This window comes from Malaclemys terrapin, chromosome 1 (assembly GCF_027887155.1).
Source record: "Malaclemys terrapin pileata isolate rMalTer1 chromosome 1, rMalTer1.hap1, whole genome shotgun sequence".
Taxonomy (NCBI): Eukaryota; Metazoa; Chordata; order Testudines; family Emydidae; genus Malaclemys; species Malaclemys terrapin.
The window spans coordinates 83642174-83664681 of record NC_071505.1 but is presented as its reverse complement, the minus strand read 5'-3'; the positions used below and the strand labels follow the sequence as shown (position 1 = coordinate 83664681).

General features: G+C 43.1%; 1 protein-coding gene across 3 annotated transcripts in view; it reads right to left on the bottom strand.

Annotated features, from left to right (window-relative positions):
- The window catches only part of CFAP54 (cilia and flagella associated protein 54), a 216749-nt gene that overhangs the window by 171319 nt on the left and 22922 nt on the right, over positions 1-22508 (bottom strand). For all 3 annotated transcript variants that reach the window (XM_054028552.1, XM_054028545.1, XM_054028538.1), the window contains 10 exons: positions 22202-22315; positions 22002-22103; positions 16467-16665; positions 12400-12495; positions 11180-11292; positions 10903-11074; positions 10046-10131; positions 7659-7793; positions 5595-5742; positions 4724-4791 (listed from right to left, as the gene is read on the bottom strand). In XM_054028552.1, coding sequence (XP_053884527.1) covers positions 4724-4791; positions 5595-5742; positions 7659-7793; positions 10046-10131; positions 10903-11074; positions 11180-11292; positions 12400-12495; positions 16467-16665; positions 22002-22103; positions 22202-22315 — 1233 coding nt within the window. The remainder of the gene's footprint in view (positions 1-4723; positions 4792-5594; positions 5743-7658; positions 7794-10045; positions 10132-10902; positions 11075-11179; positions 11293-12399; positions 12496-16466; positions 16666-22001; positions 22104-22201; positions 22316-22508) is intronic.

The window sequence follows — 22508 nt, the reverse complement described above, 5'->3', positions numbered from 1 at the left end:
ACCTCCAAGTGGAGCGACCACTCTTACTGGGGGGAGAAGATCCTGCTGAGGCGATCTGCTTGCGTATTGTGGACGCCCGGGAGGTGTACGGCCCTCAGGAAGATATCGTGGGCTATACAGAACTCCCATAGGCTCAGGGCTTCTCGGCAGAGGGCTAGGGAGTGAGTCCCGCCTTGCCTGTTGATGTAGAACATGGCGGCGGTGTTGTCCGTGAGATCCCTCACCAGCTTGCCGCAAAGGTGCGTGTGAAAGGCCATGCATGCCAACTGTACTGCCCTGAGCTCTTTGACATTTATGTGAAGGGACAAGTCCAGGATCGACCATGACCCTTGGGTTTGTATGTTTCCTGTGTGGGCTCCCCAACCCAGGTCCAATGCGTCGGTCACCAAGTCTACAGATGGGCTGGCATCCCAAAAGGGAACTCCTTGCAGCATATTGCTCGGGCAAGACCACCACTGAAGGGAAGCCAGTATCGGGGACGGAACCATGAGAACCTTGTCCAGTGCGTCCCAGGCCTGAGAGAATTGGGAGGCTAGCCAGAGTTGGAGGGGCCTCATTTGGAGTCTGGCATGTCGGACCACGTATGTACCATGCCACCATGTGGCCCAGAATTCGAAGGCACGCTCTCGCTGTTGTCACCGGGAAAGCCATGCCGAGGTGATGAGATCTCTCAGGGCCTCGAACCGGTCTAGGTGGGGAGAGGCTGTGGCCCTCGAAGAGTCCAGCAGCGCCCCAATGAACTCTATGCGCTGAACTGGAACTAAGGTTGATTTGGTCTCATTCACCACTAGGCCGAGACCGGCGCATGTCAAGAGGAGCAGCTCCATGAGTCTTTACCTCTGAATGCGAGTCGCCCTTGAGAAGCCAATTGTCCAGGTATGGGAAGATCTGTACCCCCTCCCACCTGAGGTAGACCGCTACCACAGCCATACACTTCGTGAAAACCCTGGGTGCCGTGGATAGGCCAAATGGAAGGACCGCAAACTGGTAGTGGTCCAGCCCTGCTAGGAAGCAGAGGAAGCGCCTGTGCCTCTCGAAAATATGGATGTGAAAGTACGCGTCCTGGAGGTCCAGGGAGGGGATAATAGAGGCCAGGGACACCATGCGGAACTTGGAGCGGGCCAGAAAACTGTTTAGGCACGGATGGGCCTGAGGTCCACTTTGGCCTTCGGGATCAGGAAGTACCGGGAGTAGAACCCTTTGCCTGGAATTCTACTGGTGCTCTTTCCACCATCCCCAGGTTCAGTACGCGATCCACCTCCTGCCCCAGAAGGTGGGTATGCTCCGGGTTCCCCGGGTGAGGGCGGGTGGTTTGGAGGGGGTGAGGTGAACTGCAACATGTAGCCCTTGGAAATGGTGCTGAGGACCCACTTGTCCAATGTTATACGGGACCATGCCGTGCGGAAGGCAGACAAACGGTTGCAGAACACAAACTTTATTAATCAGGGGGTCTCCCTGGCAACTGGCCCGGGGCCCCCCTGCAAATAGTCAAAACCACCTCTTTCCCTGCCTCTTGCCCTTAGAGGGCCCAGGCTGCGGGGCGGAGTGGGACTGTCACTGAGACCAGCGTTTTTGGTCTCTCGGTCTCTTATACGGGGGCTTGTATCTGCTCCTCACAGGTTGAGCTGACGGTTACGGTTTGGCCTTGTCCTTAGCTGGAGGGACGTAGAGGCCCAAGGTCTGCAGGGTGGTACGGGAATCCTTCATCCCATGCAGCCTGACATCCGTCCACGAAGAGTGCTTTCCCATCAAACAGGAGGTCTTGCATAAGGGATTGGGCCTCCGTCGACAGTCCAGACAGGAGGAGCCACAACACCCTGCGCATGGAAATCGCTGAAGCCATCGAGCGGGCTGCAGTGTCAGCTGCGTCCGAAGCCGCTTGCAGGGCCGCTTTCACCGCTGCCACCCCCTCTTCCATCAGGGCCTTAAAGTCCTTCCTGTCCAGGTCTGGAGAAGAGGCTCAAATTTAGGCAGAGACTCCCACAAGCTAAAGTCATATCTGCTCAGCACGGCCTGGTGGTTGGCTATCCTGAGTTGGAAACTTGCCGAGGAATAAATTTTTCTACCAAAGGAGTCCAGTCGTCTGGCGTCCTTATTTTTGGGGAAGGCACGGGCTGGCCTTGTCACTGTCTGTGGTTTACCGACTCTACCACAAGTGAGTTAGGTGCCGGGTGGGAATAGAGGTACTCATGGTCCTTGGCCAGCACAAAGTACTTCCTTTCAGCCTTCTTGGAGATTGGGGCCAAGGAGCCGGGAGTTTGCCACAGCATGTTGGAAATGTTGGCTACACCCTGGTGCAAGGGCAGAGCCACGCAGCCCAGTGCCAAGGGGGACAACACGTTAAAGAGGGAATCGGAAGGGCCCTCCATTTCCTCGGCCTGCAGCTGGAGGCTGAATGTCACCCTCAGCGCCTTAAAGTCCTCCTGAGGGATTGATGGCGGGTGCGCCGTTATGGTGTCGGCCGGTGCCGGGGAAAGGGCCGGCACGGAGCCATGGGCCTTGGCCAGTACCGGCGGGTCGAGCCCCAGATCAGAGTCCGGGTGCAGGTCCGCCGACTCGTGGCCCGCCGATCTGTCTCTAAGACGGCCAGACGAGGCTGATGGGGCCTGAGACGCTCCGGCGACCGAGCAGGCCCCCGTCTGGGTGGCCATTGGCGGCCACGGTGCCCACTGGCACCTCTGACCCGGCTGAGGGCCCAGTAGCGGTAGTTGCCCCGGCTGGGCCTCGTGGGCCAGGGATGGGCGGCTGGGTGCCGAGGCCGAAGTCACTGTCAAGCGCACGATCTCACGGGAACGGTATGAGCGGCGGTGCCTGCGATGTTGCCTTCCTCGGTACCTGGGCCTCGATGTCGAGGACCAGTACCCGCCCAAAGTGCTACTTCGGTACCCATGATGGTGGCGGGAGCTCCGGTGCCCCGGTGCCGAGTCATCGCGAGGGGAATCCTGAGTGCGACGTCTAGTTGAGCGGGAACTAGAACGAGAACAACGAAGTCTATCCCATCGAGAACAGCTGCGGTAGTTGCGTCACGAAGGGAAACGTTCCTGGCCCCTCTCTCAATGCCTGTGCTCGCTGGCAGGCGGCACAGAGGGTCCCCGAGACTCCCGTGCGGGTGGTGACCGGGATGGCCTGGTCGGCGTCGAGGGAGGGCGCAAGCTGCTGGACGATCGGTCACTGCGCGCCGAGCAGTGCGGGGAGCGGCCCTCGGAGCAGGAACTGCGACCCGAAGGAGAGGTCTGATGGGCGCCCAGTACTGACCAGACACTAAAAATCCAGTTACTGGAGTGACTGCAATCAGCATCCCTGCTGCTGGGGTGGGGGGGCGAAGAGCAGCTGCTGTTGCCTGGAGGAGATGCTCAGCTGCTGATGGAGAGAACTGGCTCCCGGCCCACTAGCTTCAGCTCCAGCAGAGAGGTAGGTACTAGTGCAGTGCCACTGCCACCACCCGGGGGGGATCCTGTCCATCTCCTCCTCTGCATCACCCCTCAGCTTGTGCCCTGATTGCCCCCACCTCAGCCCCTCCCTCCGGGGACTTCCCCCACTCCACCCTGCCGTGCCCCAATTGCCCCCAGCCCCTCGCTCCTTCTCTGAGCCAGAGCCTTGCTGCTGTAGCCCGATTGGGCAGGCCGTCTCCATGTCAGTTCCTCCCAGCCTAGCTCTGCAGGTGGCAGGTGAGTCCCAGGGGTGGGGGGAGCAAGCTACGGAGTGGGGGAGAGCAAGCAACAGTGTGCGGGGAGAGGAGCGAGTGGGGGTGGGGCCTCATGGGAAGAGGCAGGGCAGGGGAAGGTCAGGGATGTCCAGTTTTCAGCAATTAGAAAGTTGCCAACTGCAGGCAAAGGAGAAGCAGCAGCACTGGGCTGGGGCAGAGACTGAGAAACCCCAGAATGCTGGGGTACAGTCACAACTAGGAGCTGCTAGGAGAGGAACCAGCTGTTTGCAAAAGGGGATTCTTACAGACATGCAGCCTGAAGCTGACAGGACAGCTGAGACCACACCAAAAGACCAATCAGTTTGCCCTCACAACACAGGTGTCAACACAGGTTATACTGATGTGGCTGGTTTGTAGTTGGCATGGAGCAGAGTCCGTGTGTGGGTGGGGACCATTTTGCTGTATGCTATACCAAGGAAGTCTGTGTAGCCCCTGTTAAAGATCGTGGCCTGGGTCTGTTCCTGGCTCTGCCTGGGTTAGATAAAAGTGTTATTCTATTGTTAATTGTGGTGCTTGCTAACTCTGAGCTCCTAGGAGGGAGGGTTGATTTTTGTGCAAAGATATGTGGTTCGGACCTGGGACCCCTATCCCAACACTGGGAATCCCCACCTGACACACCACTATGTGCAGCTATGTTTGGAGGAGCACCTGAGAAATTGTTTCGCAAGTCCATCCCACATGTTAAGGCCTGCTCTGACTGCAGCACAACAGAGAGAGTACAATGGAAAGAAGTATGGACATGGTATAAAGGAAGAATGAGCTTTAGCACAAAATATTTTTCAGATCACAAAGGACTGTACAAGGTCAGAAAAAAAATAACTTCTCTGGATTTACATGATGAAGATTTGAAGTATCTACAATTTTTCTCTGCTCTAGCATATCTGTGCAAAATGTTTCAACTTCATAAAATTAAATACTACATTTTATAGGAATGTTTCTAACTTTAAAATGTTTAGAAAGGGACATGCACTATACTTTCTGAAAATATTATGCAAGTGGCAAAGAATTTTATATTACCTTCAGTATTTCAGGAATGTCACAGATATGAGTTTGCGAAGGTAATACTGATTCACTTCTTTCTCCTGCTGGATAAGAAAAAAAAAGTAAAATGAAAATCAACTGCACTGCATTTATAACACTAATAATAATGGACTAGTTCTATTAATAACTGAAGACCTTGGAAACAGTAGTTTTCTAGCACTTGACTGTGAGATTAATCATATTGTTTTGATTATTGCACATTTGTAATGCTCTAAAACAGGGGTCGGCAACCTTCAGCACGCAGCCCATCAGGTTAATCCGCTGGTGGGCTGCGAGAGATTTTTTTTACGTTGACCATCCGCAAGCGTGGCCCCCTGGAGTGCCCAGTGGTTGCAGTTCACCGTTCCTGGCCAATGGGAGCTGCGGGAAATGGCGACCTTTTTGGCTGTCTCCTTCTCACTGGCTACTTCTCAGAGCTTTGTCTCACAAACAGACATACCTCCATCGAGCAAAATCCAGAGAAACTCTTCTGCCCACATATCTCAGTTTCTGACTGGCCTTGCATATGGCCTGTGTTTTGGGTGGTGGCTCGTATTGTCTCCAGCTATCTTACTCCATAAAGAAGCTTAACTGCTCCTTCCATTTATCCTGAATGAAGGGCATCTGTCACACTCACCAACTTAGGTCTAAAACATTTATATTTTATAGCATTTATTTAAAATAAAATCAAGCATGCTGCCATCACCAACCAACCAAAACAAATAAATAAATTTGAAACTCTCTCAGACTTCAATTCAGAAAATGGCCAACAAAAAAGAAAACTGATTAGCAAATTATATATTGTATTTAGATATTCCTTCCATACCTACTTCCAATAACACTCCTATTATCTTGCTGAACATTTTACCTGTTTTTGCAGATTTATTTGCACAGTCAGCTATGTTCTCCAATATCGCAGTCAGGCGTAATGTGACCTCTGCAAGTACTACAACATTAGCATCTACTATGTTACTGCTGTGAATTACTTCATTTATTATCCAAAGTATATGAACCCACTAGAAGAAAAATATATAAAGCAAGAATCTTAAAACAGTTTGAAAAATTGAATAAAAAATATTCATATTTATGTATTCCAAACACTGATGATTTTTTGCACTCCAAATTATTTAGAGACACTTGTAGATTGATCATAACACATGGAATATGATAGTACTTGGCCCTTGTGAAAAAAGGGCACAAAGTAGGGAGGAAATGCCTTGCATCTCCCCCTGCCCCATGTACCTGCACAAGAGTTAGGCAAAATATAGGCCTTAATAGTCCTCATAGGAACATTAATTTATCAGTTATGTGTAGTAACTTGCTTTGTTTTTCCAAGTTACAACACTTAGTACTTTCACTTTTCCATGATTCCTCCTACATTCCTTCAGATCACAAAGTTATTTTGTTTGTTTTTTTCTTTTGTTTTTTACTTTGCAGATGTTCTGCCTGGGGCACCTATTGTACTATATGTTGGTATGACAAGATGCCAAATCCCATAGCAGATTTCATCAGGTGCACAGAATTTGGAAGCAGTCATTGTAAGGAAAACAGTGATTGTCACCTTTTAGGCATGGAAGCCATGAAAGCATATGATCCAATGTTGTTTGTGCCCCTCAGTGATCCTTAGATCGGATGAGCTCCTTAACCCCACTCCAGTTCCTTTATGCTAGGTAAAAGGGATGGAGCAGCATAAAGGGGTTCTAAAAATCCCAATACTCCTTGCCTGGCCACAGAAAACGACAGCCATAAAGCTGCTGTCCAAAGATCCCCTCTGAAGCCCTGATGTACTTGGGGAGAGAAGGGTGCCTGGGGCAGGGTCACAGGGCTATAGATATTCTTGGTAGTGTTGCTGTCCACAGGTCAGCCCCAGGAGGCTGGCATAACACATACAGGCTCCCAGGAGTCTGTGTTTCATTATAGCAGGGGTCTCTTCAGCCTTTGGAGCAGCCCAAGATCAAGCTAGCTCAAAGCCATCTCTGCCCTCCCACCTTTCCACAACCTCCTTTCCCCTGAGCTACAAGTTCTCTGCTGCACCAAGAGGGTACATCTACTCTGCAAAAAAACAATAAACCCACAGCTGCAGGTTTCAGAGTCTGGCTCAACTGACTCGGGCTTGTGCTATGGGGCTAAAAATAGCAGTGTAGACATTCCTGCTCAGGCTGAAGCCAGGGCTCAGGAAATCAGCAAGATGGATTTGTCTTAGAATGCAAGCTCCAGGCCAAGCAGAAACATCTACACTGTTATTTTTAGCCCGATAGTGCAAGCCCAAGTCAGCTGACCTAGGCTCGGCGACTCACTGCTGCGAGGTTGGGGTTTTGGGTTTTTTTTTTGAAGTGTAGACATGGGTGTTTTTGTGCAGAGGCACATCACAAAACCTCACCCTACAGTATTTTGGGGATTTCCTTGAATCTTATGTCTTTTCCTTTCAATAATAATAAGAATATTTGTATGGGAAGTGTTTCCCCTAACACTGTGTACCCAACCATCTTGAACAATCTGTTATTTTCATTTTGTCTGATTATCCCATGATAACAGACTGGACTTCACATAGAAATGGAACAGAGATCCGTTGTCTGCCTTGTCTCTCTCTTTTTTTTTCAAGGCGCTTTGAGGTGGGAGTGAAGGAGGTTGTTCTCATCCCAATAATTACATTACTAAAAATATGTGTATACATGTGAAGAAAATAGTGGAGAAATGAAAAATACTGTCATTAAAATTAGTGCATTTTTTAATACTTTACAATGCATATGGACCGGTTTGGAATTACATCCCTCACAGAAAGAACACACAACTCTCATTAGTAACTAATGGGAGTTAGGTCTTTATCAAAAGGAAAATATACTTCTGCGATTTGAGACCTAAATTTTAACTTGGGTTAGCCATCATAGAACGCATTCATGTGAATGGAAATAGAATAAGAAAAAAGGAGTACTTTGTAAGCTTTGAATTTGTAGATATATTTTAAGTAGGCACTTCCACTCATTTGGATCCGCTGAACTCCTACTTTGCACTTCTGCCACAGAAACATTACAATATCAACAAGTATTTCTTTATCTGGTTGGAGAGTCTGGGGAAAAAAAAGATGTTACCATAGCTGCATAAACAGGTGCAGACAAATTAGTTTTTAGTACAGAAAGTAAGCCAATTTATACTTTGCCACATTTAGTGTTCTTATAAGGGATGTCATCAACATGAAATCTAGCCAATATTTTTTTTAAGAAGAGTTAAAAATAGTTTCAGGTATATTATCTGTCCCCTGTCCCCACCTGCCAATTTTGGGGGCGGGATATAATTTTTTTTATTAATTTCTTTCCTCTTGTTGCTATGTGAAAGATTCACACAAAGAAAAGGGGAGAGTAATTAACTACACAGGGAAACTGCAAAATTGACTATATGAAAAGTGCTGCAACAAGTAAACAAACTGGAAAAATATGAAAAATAATATGGGTTACTAGTTATATTAACCTTAGGAGTTGCTTGAGCAACAGTAAGTAAAAAATTTAAGTGTGATTTTTAAGTTGAAAGTGTCTTTTCTCCTTTTCTGCTTAGAATTGCTGCAGTACAGTATAAGCTCCCAGTTTGCCACAAATATTATGGGCTATCATTATGGCCTTAAGGAGAATAGGAAAATATGCCAGCGAACACATCTTAATTAAGAGTTGTTTAAAAGCATATTATCTCCTAGTAACAATGCATTTTAACACCTTGAAATACATTTTATCTGGTTACACCCATATTTGTAAAGGTGTTAAAAACTGTCTAAGTTAACTGCTGTTTAAAAATCTGTTAGCATATAAATAAAACATGGGTATGTCTTCATTGCAGTCTTAACAAAAGTTATCTACACTGGAGTTACTTCTCTTGAGTTAGCTTACGTTGAATGAGAGCAGCCATACTGAGAAATAACACGAACTGCAATGGTGGTGTTGCACTCACTTGTGTGTGATCCTAACACTTCTGGGGTTGTACCCCAGGAGTCTTTGCACTGCAGTAAACTCAATCAGTCTACGAATTCTTTCCCAGTGAATTGTAGGAGAACTTGTCTGTCCTTTCTGGGCACACAGGAAGAATTGTGGGAAGGCAGTGAAGAGCTAGCAGCACTTAAGTGGTTTTTACCTGCATCTACACTACAGAGTGGTCATGTAAGCAGCTGACAAGTTGTGCTAACTGGAGCTTTAGCCTATATCCCTAAAGCTCTAGATCGGGGTCGGCAACGTTCGGCACGCGGCTCGCCAGGGTAAGCACCCTAGCAGGCCGGCCCAGTTTATTTACCTGCTGACGCGGCAGGTTTGGCCAATCGCGGCCCCCACTGGCCGCGGTTTGCTGTCCCGGGCCAATGGGGGCGGTGAGAAGTGGCGCAGGCCAAGGGATGTGCTGGCCGCGGCTTCCCGCCGCCCCCTTTGGCCCGGGACAGTGAACCGCGGCCAGTGGGGGCCGCAATCGGCCAAACCTGCCGCATCAGCAGGTAAATAAACTGGCCCGGCCCGCTAGGGTGCTTACCTGGTGAGCTGCATGCCGAACATTGCCGACCCCTGCTCTAGATACATTCCACCATATTTGAGCACACTTGATTCCCTGAGTGCAACACAGCAAAAAGGAATTTGGTCTCCTTCCTTGATTATTAGAAAGCTGCAGTTAGCCTGGTAGTTTTTGAAAATGGCTTTAATTATTTTATGAAACTAGTTTAATTATATAGGATCAATCATAATAAAAAGTAAATTAAAACAAATAAAATAAATCACAATCAATCACATTTCTTATGCATTAATTAATTTCATTTTTGTTGTAATTTGTAAAGCTTGTCAACCATGCATAACTTCCTCTGACTTTGAATTACATATAATGGTACTGTCAAGAATCAGAGCCTGCTGCAGAGCCAGTCTCCAGGAAACCTAATGAGTGCAGCTGACCTGTAGTAGGCTGCCTGATTGGCTGTGCCAACTGATTGGTTGGAGGAATCTCTGAGGCCCTGCAGCAGTTCAGAGGCTGCTCAAAGCACTTCCTAACACCTCTATTAGCTTCTGCTCTTGCCTTTGTTCTCTCCAGATAACCCAGGCTGACCCTTGACTCTGATTCCTGACTCTCTGACTTTGGCTCTGACCCTTGGCTCTGGCACCTGGCCTTTGACTCCAGCTCTGACCCTGGATTCTGACTTCTGGCTACCTCAACTCCTGTTCTAACTGCTAGGCATGACTCCAGCTCTGATCATTGGGCCTGACTCCTGCTCCAATCACTAGGCATGACTGCCCAAGTCCTAGTCATTTGACAGCTACAATAGCAAGTACTGCACAGAAAAAAATGTGCATAATTCTTTTATACCTGCTTAGATGTACATACGCAGGAAAACACTGTGGTTGCCAAAGTGACAAGATCATCAGAAGGGTCTCCAGGCTTTAGGGATCCTTCTACAGTCACAATTGATAAAGGAGGAAAAAGTAAAATCAAAATATTATTTCCTCATACAAATTTCATAAAAACATGATGATTTCAATTAGGGTGACCAGATGTCCCAATTTTATAGGGACAGTCCTGATTTTGGGTCTTTTTCTTATATAGGCTCCTATTACCCCCCACCCCTTGTCCCGATTTTTCATACTTGCTGTCTGGTCACCCTAATTTCAATGCAGCTACTCCAATTTGCACCAGTTGCAATATGGTTCAGGAAATAGTAAATATGAAGGAGAAGCACGTTCCCCATTTTACACATTCCCCACTTCTGTGAAGAATGCACATTACCATTTTGGTACGTGGAAATGTTTTCAAGATGCATGTAATTTTGTGGATGACAGAATACAGATTTAAATGACAGCACACTTTAACAAGTTCTTCTTTTTTAAATGAAAAGAAATCTCAGATATATGAACCATTAAAACGTGCAAAATAAAGTCATACAAGTCTGTTCCATCCCAGGCTCATTTTTTTTTGGAAAACTCTCTGAAAACATAAGTTAGAATCGTCTCCCATTTATTGGAAATGTCATTAAGTCATGTTTTGACAAGTGAAAGTAAATAAGACACAGTTCAGGAGGTCATAATTTCTCAACTGTTAGTTACAGTGGCAGAAAATGTTATATTGTATTTTAAAGAACTTCTGACAAATAACAAAACTTCTTGCTGAAAAAATTACATTTGAAATGTAATTATTTCAACTCAGAGCTGTGACTGTCTACAACACACCTTGAAGTGCAATTGTTCTTCTTCCAGAACTGCGAGATATTGTGGTTTCCTTGAAAATATTTTCCTGGACAGAGAGGCCGTGTTTAGATCTTCTTGTAGACACTAGCGGCTGCATCGCAATGATAAGCCTGAGTTCCATTTCTGCTTTCTTCCATATTGGATCATCTTGATTCTAATAGTTTAAACAGAAACAGGTAATGGAAATTTGCCTTAATAATTTATGAACCAAAGTCTGTTTTAATACCCTCCTGTATACCATACAGTAAATTTGGATTACCTGAAGAAAATTAGCAATCAGTCCAATAGTAGAATCAAATACATCCCACTCTTCATAGCTGAAAGCTAACTTTATAAACTTCATAGCAGCTTCTCCAGAAACACCATTTTTCCCTATAACAATGGCAAATAAAAATACAATTCTTTGGAAAAATACAACATTCAGTAAAATTAAAGCTATTTTTAGCATCTGTGTAATACAAAGCTAAAATTCCACAGAATTCTGCAGACACTGAACAATCTCGAGGGATTTCTCAATAACTCTACAAAATAGACTTTTTATATTATATTGCTGGATATTTTTCAGTGTTTATAAGACTGGACTGCCATACCTGCATTGTCATGTTAATTCCAAAATTCCACGTTGCTGTTGACATTAATGAGTCTTTTTGATGAAGTCATGGACCTAATTCTACCTGCCTCCAGAAATAACCTCAAAATGTTTACAACCATAGTCCCAACATATGTCCCTCCCTCCAATTATTACTTTTAGGAATGTGAAAACGTGCTGAATAGTTCTCATTGCTATATCTGCACATATACATATACATACTGGGGAGCCTCTTCTCCCTACCCTCTCAAGTGAATCCAGATAGGTGCAGGACAGAATAGGGAGTCTCATGCTCCTTTCTACCATAGGCAAGGGCCCCAGGTAGTACATTCAGCAGTGTTCCACAGTCCCAAGGCAGTGTTCTAGTGAGTGATCGCCAAAGGCTATTCCTTTGGTTGAAGGTGCTGGGAAGAGGGTTATATTAATGTTTGGCAGCAGGGATCTTTTTGAAGGAGCACTAAGGACTGCTCCAAGGCCACGTCATCCTGCTCTGCACAGAAACTCAAGGACCCTCTGCTCAGCCATGTCCACCCCTCTCACCTCCCTAAGCACATTTCACAATTATAACATCAGAAGTTAGCCTTTGATATTTGAAAAGCACTTGAAGATCTCTGGATCAACTGTGCTATATATGTTCAAAGTAGTAGCATTTTATTACGACGCCTGTATGTTTACAACTTGCTACTTCAGTAAAGCTTGTAATAGCTTTGTAATTAAAATGGAAACAATATTTAATTATTAGTTCTGATTGCGTGAATACTAATACAAGGTAGGATCTTGCAAACTTTGTAGGCATAGAACTACCATTGGAGTTTGGAGTGCTGAGAGTTTGCATGCTGAGAGTTTGCATGACTGGGTTCAAAATGCTTTGAAAATCCAAACTAATTTACCTGTTAATATAAGCTGCAGAAGTGTCAATGATTCATTTATTACACCAGAAGACTCAGTACAATAACTTCCTTGTGTACTAGCAAAGCTGCCACCACCTATAACAAAAGTAACTCATTAGATAATCATACAATTTGTTTGATGTTATATTTTATTTAGTCATAATCAGAACTGCTCAGAAACCAGAATTCCTGTTGTGCAGGAAATTTTGAAATTAAAAAAATATCATCATAATGAAAACTCGCAACTTCAAAATTCACATGAAACAAAGGGAGTCCAAAATTTTTATTATGAAAAATCAAAAAAGGCGTTCTGTTTTGACTTTTTCTCAACAAATTAATGAGTCTCCCCAAGCTGCCCAGAACTCAGAGAGCCCACTTTCTGGACCACATAAGAACTTAAGAACAGTCATACTGGGTCAGCCCAAAGTTTCATCTAGCCCAGTATCCTGTCTTCCGGCAGTGGCCAATGCCAGGTGCCCCAGAGAGAATGAACAGAACAGGTAATCATCAAGTGATCCATCCCCTGTTGCCCATTCCCAGCTTCTGGCAAACAGAGGCTAGGGATACCAGCCCTGTCCATCATGACTAATAGCCATTGACGAACCTATCCTCCATGAATTTAAATAGTTCTATTTTGAACCCTGTTATAGTCTTGGCCTTCACAACATCCTCTGGCAAAGAGTTCCACAGCTTGACTGTGCATTGTGTGAAGAAATACTTCCTTTTGTTTGTTTTAAACATGCTGCCTATTAATTTCATTTGGTGACCCCTAGTTCTTGTGTTATGAGAAGCATTAAATAACACTTCCTTATTTACTTTCTCCACAACAGTCATGATTTTATAGACCTCTATCATATCCCCCCTTAGTCATCTCTTTTCCAAGCTGAAAAGTCCCAGTCTTATTAATCTCTCCTCATACGGAATCCATTCCATACCCCTAATCATTTTTGTTGTCCTTTTCTGAACCTTTTCCAATTCCAATATATCTTTTTTGAGATGGGGCAACCGCATCTGAAAGCAGTATTCAAGATGTGGGCATACCATGGATTTATATACAGGCAATATGATATTTTCTGTTTTATTATCTATCCCTTTCCTAATGATTCCCAACACTCTGTTAGCTTTTTTGACTGCCACTGCACACTGAATGGATGATTTCAGAGAACTATCTGCAATGACTCTAAGATCTCTCTCGAGTGATAACAGCTAATTTAGACTCCATTATTTCATATGTATAGTTAGGATTATGTTTTCCAATGTGCATTACTTTGCATTTAATCAACATTGAATTTCATCTGCCATTTTGTTGCCCAGTCACCCAGTTTTGAGAGATCCCTTTGTAGCTCTTCGCAGTCTGCTTGGGACTTAACTATCTTGAGTAGTTTTATATCATCTGCAAATTTTGCCCCCTCAACGTTTACCCCTTTTTCCAAATCATTTATGAATATGTTGAATAGTACCAGTCCCAGTACAAACCCTTGTGGGACACCACTCTCTCCATTCTGAAAACTGACCATTTATTCCTACCCTTTGTGGCCTATCTTTAAACCAGTTACAAATCCATGAGAGGACCTTCCCTCTTATCCCATGACAACTTACTTTGCTTAAGAGCCTTTGGTGAGGGACTTTGTCAAAGGCTTTCTGAAAATCTAAGTACATTATATCCACTGGATCCCCCTTGTCCACATGCTTGTTGTCCCCCTCAAAGAATTCTAGTAGATTGGTGAGGCATGATTTCCTTTTACAAAAACCATGTTAACTCTTCCCCAACAAATTGTGTTCATCTATGTGTCTGACAATTCTGTTTTTTACTATAGTTTCAACCAGTTTGCCTGGCACTGGGATCAGGCTTACTGGCCTGTAATTGCCGGGATCACCTGTGGAGCCCTTTTTAAAAATTGGCATCACATTAGCTATCCTCCAGTCATTTGATACAGAAGCTGATTTAAATGATAGGTTACTAACCACAGTTAGTTGTTCTGCAATTTCACATTTGAGTTCCTTCAGAACTCTTGGGTGAATACCATCTGGTCCTGGTGACTTATTAATGTTTAGTTTATCAATTTGTTCCAAAACCTCATTTAATGATACCTCAGTCTGGGACAGTTGGTTCCTCATATTTGTCACCTAAAAAGAATGGCTCAGATTGGGGAATCTCCTTCACATCCTCAGCCATGAAGACTGATGCAGAGAATTCATTTAGTTTCTCCGCAATGGCTTTATCGTTCTTGAGCGCTCCTTTAGTATCTCGATCGTCCAGTGGCCCCACTGTTGGTAAGCAGGCTTCCTGCTTCTGGTGTACTTAAAAAATTTTTGCTATTACTTTTTGAGTCTTTGGCTAGCTGTTCTTCACATTCTTTTTTGGCCTTCCTAATTATATTTTTACACTTCACTTGCCAGAGTTTATGCTCCTTTTTATTTTCCTCACTAGGTTTAACTACCCAGAAGCTAGGAAGCCCTGACAAACCTGGCTCAAACCGGGGCTTCCAGAGCTTCTGGGATCCCAGCTCTGTGGCAGCCCACAATACCGGCAGACAAGCTGTCAGGAAGCCTGCCTGGTTTCTGTTGGAAGATTCAATAAAGCCAACACATTCCCACAACATATTTTTATTTTGATTATCAGCATTTTCTAACAGAAAAATGTTTTGTTAGAAAACTTCTGACCAGCTAGTCATAATGATCTTGGAAGTAAAATACAATTATTAAATGTATTTACTTTATACATGTATTTTATTACCAAAACATCTTCCACTCCATGGTTCTAATTCTGTCCTTATTTACACCTCCATAGAACTCTACTGACTTAAATAGAGAGGTCTTGGGTGAAAATCAGTGCAAAATTTGGCTCCTGAAGTGTCCTTCTGAACAACTATTTTATGTGGTAAATAAACTGTATTAGATAGACTCTCTCTGAAATTACACTCATGCAACTGAAATTTAAAGTTAGTGGGGATGCATGGGTGTGACTTAGGACAGAAAATGACCTGCTCTATATACCCAAACACATGAGATTAAAAATGCTTTAAGCAGTGCCAGGGCAAATTTAAGAAACAGAGATCTTTGGTTAATAATTTGAAACATTCTAGGCATACACATAATAATGAGCAACTAAGCATTTGGCTGTCAAAGACCTTCTGCCACATGAAGTTTGCACAAAAGAGACTTGTCAGCACATCCCAAGAGAAATGTGCAGCCATCAGCTGTGATTTTAATTACATGATTGGTTGATTTGTGCATGTTTTTTTTAAACAGAGGCTATTTAAATGGTTTTACCAGCAATAAAACATTCTTTCAGGGTGAAATTCACTCCTCCCCACACAAAGCTTGACTAAATGTACTTTGTTCAGGGAATGAAGTGGATGTCAAGGGATGGAATCCACCATCACAACATACAGGCTGGCTATAGGACTGCATCACAGCCCATTGGAAGCTAGCATTCCAGCCCATGTGCTAAAATAGCAACCACAGTCACTCTTCATATCCTCTATGCTGGAATGACTGGATACAAATAAGCATATATCAAGTGGGTCCTACCCTGGGTCATCACAAAGACCCCTTCCATGCTGACCTATTCAGAAAAGGTGCAGACTTTCTGTGAAGCACAAGGAGTTACTCCGGATATACACTGGTAAAACTGACAGCTGAATCTGGCCAAAGGTTTTAACTTACGTCAAGTCAAGTTTTGTGAAGGCAAAATTTAAAAAAAATTAAGTTTGATTTTATCAGTGCTATGGTTATAACTCAAGTATCAGAGGGGTAGCCGTGTTAGTCTGAATCTGTAAAAAGCAACAGAGGGTCCTGTAGCACCTTTAAGACTAACAGAAGTGTTGGAGCATAAGCTTTCGTGGGAGAATGCCCACTTCATCAGAAGCGTCTGATGAAGTAGGCATTCACCCACGAAAGCTTATGCTCCAATACTTCTGTTAGTCTTAAAGGTGCCACAGGACCCTCTGTTGCTTTTTATGGTTATAACTGAAACACATACTTCTGCAGGTGAGTTTTTTCTTTTGTCGGCATAAGAAACATTAAGGTTCTTTACCAGAGTATTTTCATTTTTATGCCATTACCTGCCAGGATATCCATGCCTGCAAAAAAAAGCTCTGAAACCACATCACGAATCTCAGTTTCATCAGGAACAGGTGGGGCAGGGCGCAACACTCGTCTATTACTATCAGAGAGAGCTTCTAGGATGGCAAGGAAATGGGCTGCAGTGCCATCAAACATCTCAGTCAGCAGCCGTTCTGTAACGGTACGAGGCCATGGCAACTAAACAAGAGATAAATCTTTGTAAGGTTTTGTAATATTTCAAATGCGTTACAATAAAGCAACAGTTTTTTCAAAACAGTTCTCTGTAAAAAAGTGAGTGCAAGTCCAAGAAATAACACTGCAGTATACATTGTGGTTGTGAATTCTATGATCCAGATGTATAGCAAAGTATCAGGCCAAATTTGTAAGATACCTAAGGAAGGCATGAATTTCACAATAACCACGTACACTGCTGCACACTATTCTAGTTAGAAAACAACACAATGAAAATTATGAAAGGAAAAAAAATATATTAAGCCCATGTAGTTCAAAGCTATCCAGATCTTGTCCTGTAATTACATGGGCTTGATCACTGGGAGCTGAGGACTCTCAGCACTTCACAGGAAGTCAGTGAATATTGACGGTGATCAGCACCCCACAGGACTAAAGCTACAGTCCATTAGGTTGCTCCTTTGGTCTGTACATTTTCCAACCAACATAATGTAAAACATACGACAATACACACAAAACCGTATGCACTATGTTTGGCTGCTAAGTAATGATAAATCTATAAAATAAAATAATAAAACTGATCTCATAATGCTTTGTTTACATGACTGTTCTTTCCTTGTCAAAATCATTACCAGGTATGGAACACTGAAGTGGAGACCCAGTATTTAATGGTCACCTGCTCCATCTCATCATCACTCCAGTTACAATAATCTATTTGACATTTTATCAAATAAAAAGCCTTCAGTAAGGTTTTCAGGACCATCTAACCATTCTAATATTGGGGAATTTCCTTCCTGCATTGGTGGAGCCACATCCTTTATTTTAATTTTCAAATTAGGCACTTTAATTCAAGCAAGCTAAGATGTATACCTGATAAAAAGGGAATAATTTGTGCCATATCTGGCAGCATTTCAGCTATTTATATGCTGATGGATTGTATTTTTATTTTACAGGTCACCTCTTTAGAGGTAGTTACTTATCTTTTCAAAAGAAAGAGCAACCATTTCTAGAGGGAGGAGGGTAAATCCACATTTTACTGGCAACCTCATTCCAAACCAAAGACAAGAAATATTTTTAAACAATTCCTTATAATTATACATGCAGGTTTAAAATTTCCCAAGTACACTATATTGGATTTTAAAAACCCAACATTTGTTGCTAAGTTGTTATATCCCCAATCTTTCTTTCAACAACATGGGGGAAATAATGACAGTCCCAAACCTGCAACTGGCTCTATGCAACAGAACCCTGCCCCCATGTATAGCCCTTGACCATTTATGCACAGAACACAGGTTTTATTTAAATAAATAAATAAATAAATGCCTGAGTTGGGGAAGATAACTATACACAGCAGTAAGAAGAACAGGAGTACTTGTGGCACCTTAGAGACTAACAAATTTATAAATTTGTTAGTCTCTAAGGTGCCACAAGTACTCCTGTTCTTTTTGCGGATACAGACTAACATGGGTGCTACTCTGAAACCTATACACAGCGGTGATAGGAATATTGTTTTAGCTGTAAACAGTTCCCTGTGGTGTTTGCAATCCAAATATTACAGCATTATAGGGGTGAAGGAGAAAATGAAAATTACTGAAAACTAATGGAAAATGAGCCAGTCTATTTTCATTTTCCAAGTTAAATTAAGAGCTAAAAGTACATGGAACTCCACACATACTAAAAGTTAAGCATGTACTTATATACTTTGCTGGATCAGGACCAGATCACTCAGCACCTTGCAGGATCAAACGCTTATCAGGCATTCCAGTCTAAATATCCCTACATTCTGGCTTTTCTACACAAATGTTTCGTTTGCGCAAGCTGAGGTATAAAACTACCTGCAAAAGCCTGCCGTGCACTTAAGTGTCCATATGGACCCTGCTGCTGCACACTAAAAGTTCCCCAGTGCACTTTGATCTATGGCTGTTTCAAAACTGGATAAATCAAAGGGCACTAGAAAACTTTTAGTTCATGGCATTAGGGTTCACACGGACACTGAGTGCATGGCACACTAGTGCAGGGTACATTTACACCTCAGTTTGCCACAAGCCAAGTGTTCATATAGACAAGCTCTCTGTCTTCTTATCATACTATGAATACTGCTCTGCACATGTTTTATAACATTAAAATGTCACAAAAATTGCTTTAAAAGTGAACCAGTGCAGGCAAATATAGTTCTATAGATTTTTCCCATTTATTTGAACGTTAATAAATATACAAAATGTGCAGAAATATTTTTGGCACTGATATCACATTTAGGGTTCACAACATTGAACAAAAAAATCAAACTATAAAAGCATGTAAAAACAAATAACATGACAATTCAATACCTCTGTTTGCTAAGGCCAAGAAAACAGGCATGGCAAGTAGTGGACAAAAATGTCACATTTTAAAACAATTATTAAGAAATTAATTCCTAACAATCAGTCACTTTTAAAACCAGGCATTAAGTAACGTCAGAAACTGATACAGTATTATGAGAAATCTTTGGGAATTACATTGTAAACTGAATTATCTACTGACCTGGACCACAGACTTCAAAGTCTGCAGAAACAATACCCCTATTAGAAATGTACACCTGCTTCCCCAAGTCCTGCTGAAGGACATCACCTAAATCCAGCTAAGTTTTACTGAGCCAAATCTTTGAGAAATGTGGTAGTCTTTACATATGCAAACCACACCCTCCTGAAAAAAATTGTGGCATGACCTGGTTTTATACAACCTGAGGTTTCAGATAAGTGAGGTTTGGATCAACTGGATTGTGCTATATACTCAGAAGTTTAATATGAAAGTATACATGACTGAAATCACATATGACCTGATACTGAAGCCCTTGATACTCTTTTATACCAATGTATCATACAAAGTTTGATCAGGGCAATCAGGTCACATCTGAAATGTGTCAGGATGATGATGTTATAGCTTTGCTATTAACTACAGTAAGGCTAAGTTTTTGTCACGGATAGTTTTTGAAAAAACGTCATGGAAAGGTCACTGGCAATAAACAAAAATTCACAGAGGCCTGTGACCTGTCTCTGACTTTCACTAAAAATATCCCTGACAAAATGGGGAGGTGGGTTCAGTACCCACTCTTGCTGGGGCTCCCAGGTCCCTACTGCTCTGGGGAGTGGGAGCTCTGGGGTCCCCCTACCCACAGGGTTTGACTGCTGGGGGGTCTCCTTCCCCCCAAGGTGGCTGGGAGCTATGGGGGGGCCACTGATGCAGCTGGACAGCTGCAGGGTCCCCCTGCCGTGGCTGGGCAGCTTCGGGAAGACCCTCACCACCAACCATGTCTGGACAGTAGCAGGGCGGGAGGGGTCCCCTGCTGCTCACTGCAGCTGGGCAGCTGTGGGAGTTCCCCTGCCGCTCCCCTGGGCTGGGCAGCTGCAGGCTCCCCAACCAGAGTGGGGGCTCAGAGCTGCGAGGGCGGGGCTGGCAGGGAGCTCCAGCCCCGGGCAGAAAATGTCACAGAGGTCAAAGGAAGTCACGCAATCCGTGACCCTTTGACCTCTGTGACCTAATCATAACCTTAACTATAAACAATATCAGTTGAGAAATCCCATGATTTCATAATGTTATCTCTGATGGAACTTATTTATACACCTGTTTTTCCCCAATAATGATTAATAGACTTTTTTCTATTAGTAAAGAAACAATAACAGTATGTACAAATGATATTAATATTTAATAGTATATTATTTTCCAGCAAAAATTACATTCTTCTGATTTTTAATATGACTGGGGTTTACCAAATATAGTGCTTTCATTCTCAGGCTATCCCCAAAGTACTTTATGAATAAATAAGTTAGATAATGATTGTGCAAGTAAATAAAGCTTATCAACAATTCACACAGCTCTATATATTTAACAGTGACAGAATAAATGATGAGACAGAAATGGGAGTTATGCAAGGGGATTTCTAACTTCTGCCTTGATGGCCTCTCAGCCCAGACAGAAAAGACCTCTTGTCTCTCATCTCACCCAGAGGATGATAGTGTAGCACTTACCTATGCCTCTTGGTATTGCTATATTTGTAATGAGCAAGAATGGAAATCATAGGACCAGATTAACCACAGGTTTACCCCACCAAAAACTCTGACGCAGGTCCACAGCATAAAGCCTTCCAGCAGTGGAGACTGCAATGATGCAAAGTGACTGCAAGCAAGTACTGACCAGCAAGAGAGTAGCTGGAGAGTGTGCTGGTTAGAGCCACTCTCCCATTGGCAGAGAGGCTATGTAGCCCTAGCAAGAATTAAAGATGAAACCATAAGGGAAAAAGCAGAATTACCATCTGCCTTTCTTGGGGTGAATCACCGCTGGAGTGTAAAGGGCTTCTCTAGCTCCGGGAACTGTAAATCACACCTCCCTGCACCAGTGTTAGTGGAAGTTCTATAGCCTATGTTATGCAGGGAGTCAGACTTGATGATCACAGGATCCCTTCTGGCCTTAGACTCTATGAATGTATGAATGTTGTCTCTAGGAAAGGTCTTGAACTCAATGACTTTAAACCTGACTCAGAAGGAAGAGTGATACTCTCAGAGGTATATGGGGGAACTATTATGAATACACATAATAGTATAAAAATAAATGCAGCTATTAAAGCTAATAAAGTAGGTCTGGGTGTTGTCCAAAGAAAGCAAGTATGCAAAAATATTTAATATTATGAAATGTTTCTCTATACTAATTTATAAGGCTTCTCCCAATAGAACACTTGGCTGTGGCAGCTAAGATTGTTGGCAATAGAATGTGAGTTGGGGAAAATGATTATTTCCATCAAAGGCTATTTCATACTTTGCACTCATTTATATAGGTCACAGAATCTTAAGGGGGAGTGAGGAATCTCTGAAAAAAATGTATCTTTCAAGGTTTTAGAGGAGTACTGCAACGCAAAAATCCACTGAAAATTTGTTGAAGCTGGCACTGAATCTTTAATGTAATTAAACACAGTAGGGAAAATTCAAGGGGCCATACACCAGGGATGAATTTGAACAAGATTTTTAAAAATTATATTAAATACTGTAGAGTTGTGGCTATTTTGCAGTGTACAGCCAAGAACATTTATCGTGCACAAATAACACACAGCCACTAAAGAAAACGAGCCCTGAATGATCTAATATAGACCATATTGCCTATTAAAATAATTACACCCTTAAGTTGGTTCCGAGTCTTAATGGTAAAGTTAATATGTTATGTATAAGGCTGGAAAGGGAAAACAAATCATTCTGTTTGCAGATAATGCTGTATGCCCACATAAGATGTGTGCTAGGCAAAGCTATGTCATATCATTACTAAAAATAAGTAATAAACAGATCAAAAAGAAAAAGATTTACACAAAATTCTAAACTTACATTTTGTGCTTCCTTTAGATTAACCCTTAATTTTGGTCGAAAAAATCCTTTGGGCTTTCTTCTGGATTCATATACTGCTCTCTTGAAAACCATTACTGCCATCTGACTCAAAGAGAAGCAGGTGAGTAAAAACTGTGTTATGTATTCTGCTTGTTCAGCTGTATGTATTGTAATTTTTATAAATTGTGACATGTTTATACCTTTATAGTGGCCTCTCTAAAAACTTTTTTTGTTTCTGAATTTTGTGGTGAACAACTCATGCTTTCCAATTGCTTTAGTTCATCAATTTTACTCAGACCACGGCGAGCGAATACCTATATAGCATAAAAATTGGATAAAGAGTTGATTTATCTATCTTGATATTATGGTTCTGTGCTCTGCTTGCTATGAGAGGGAGAGTACAATAGCCACACCACCTCCTCATCCTTGTGTTCAGAGAATGATAAAGACTAAAATCATAGCCAGCTCCTGTACAACAGATGCAAGGGGAAAGAAACTCCTTGCTCT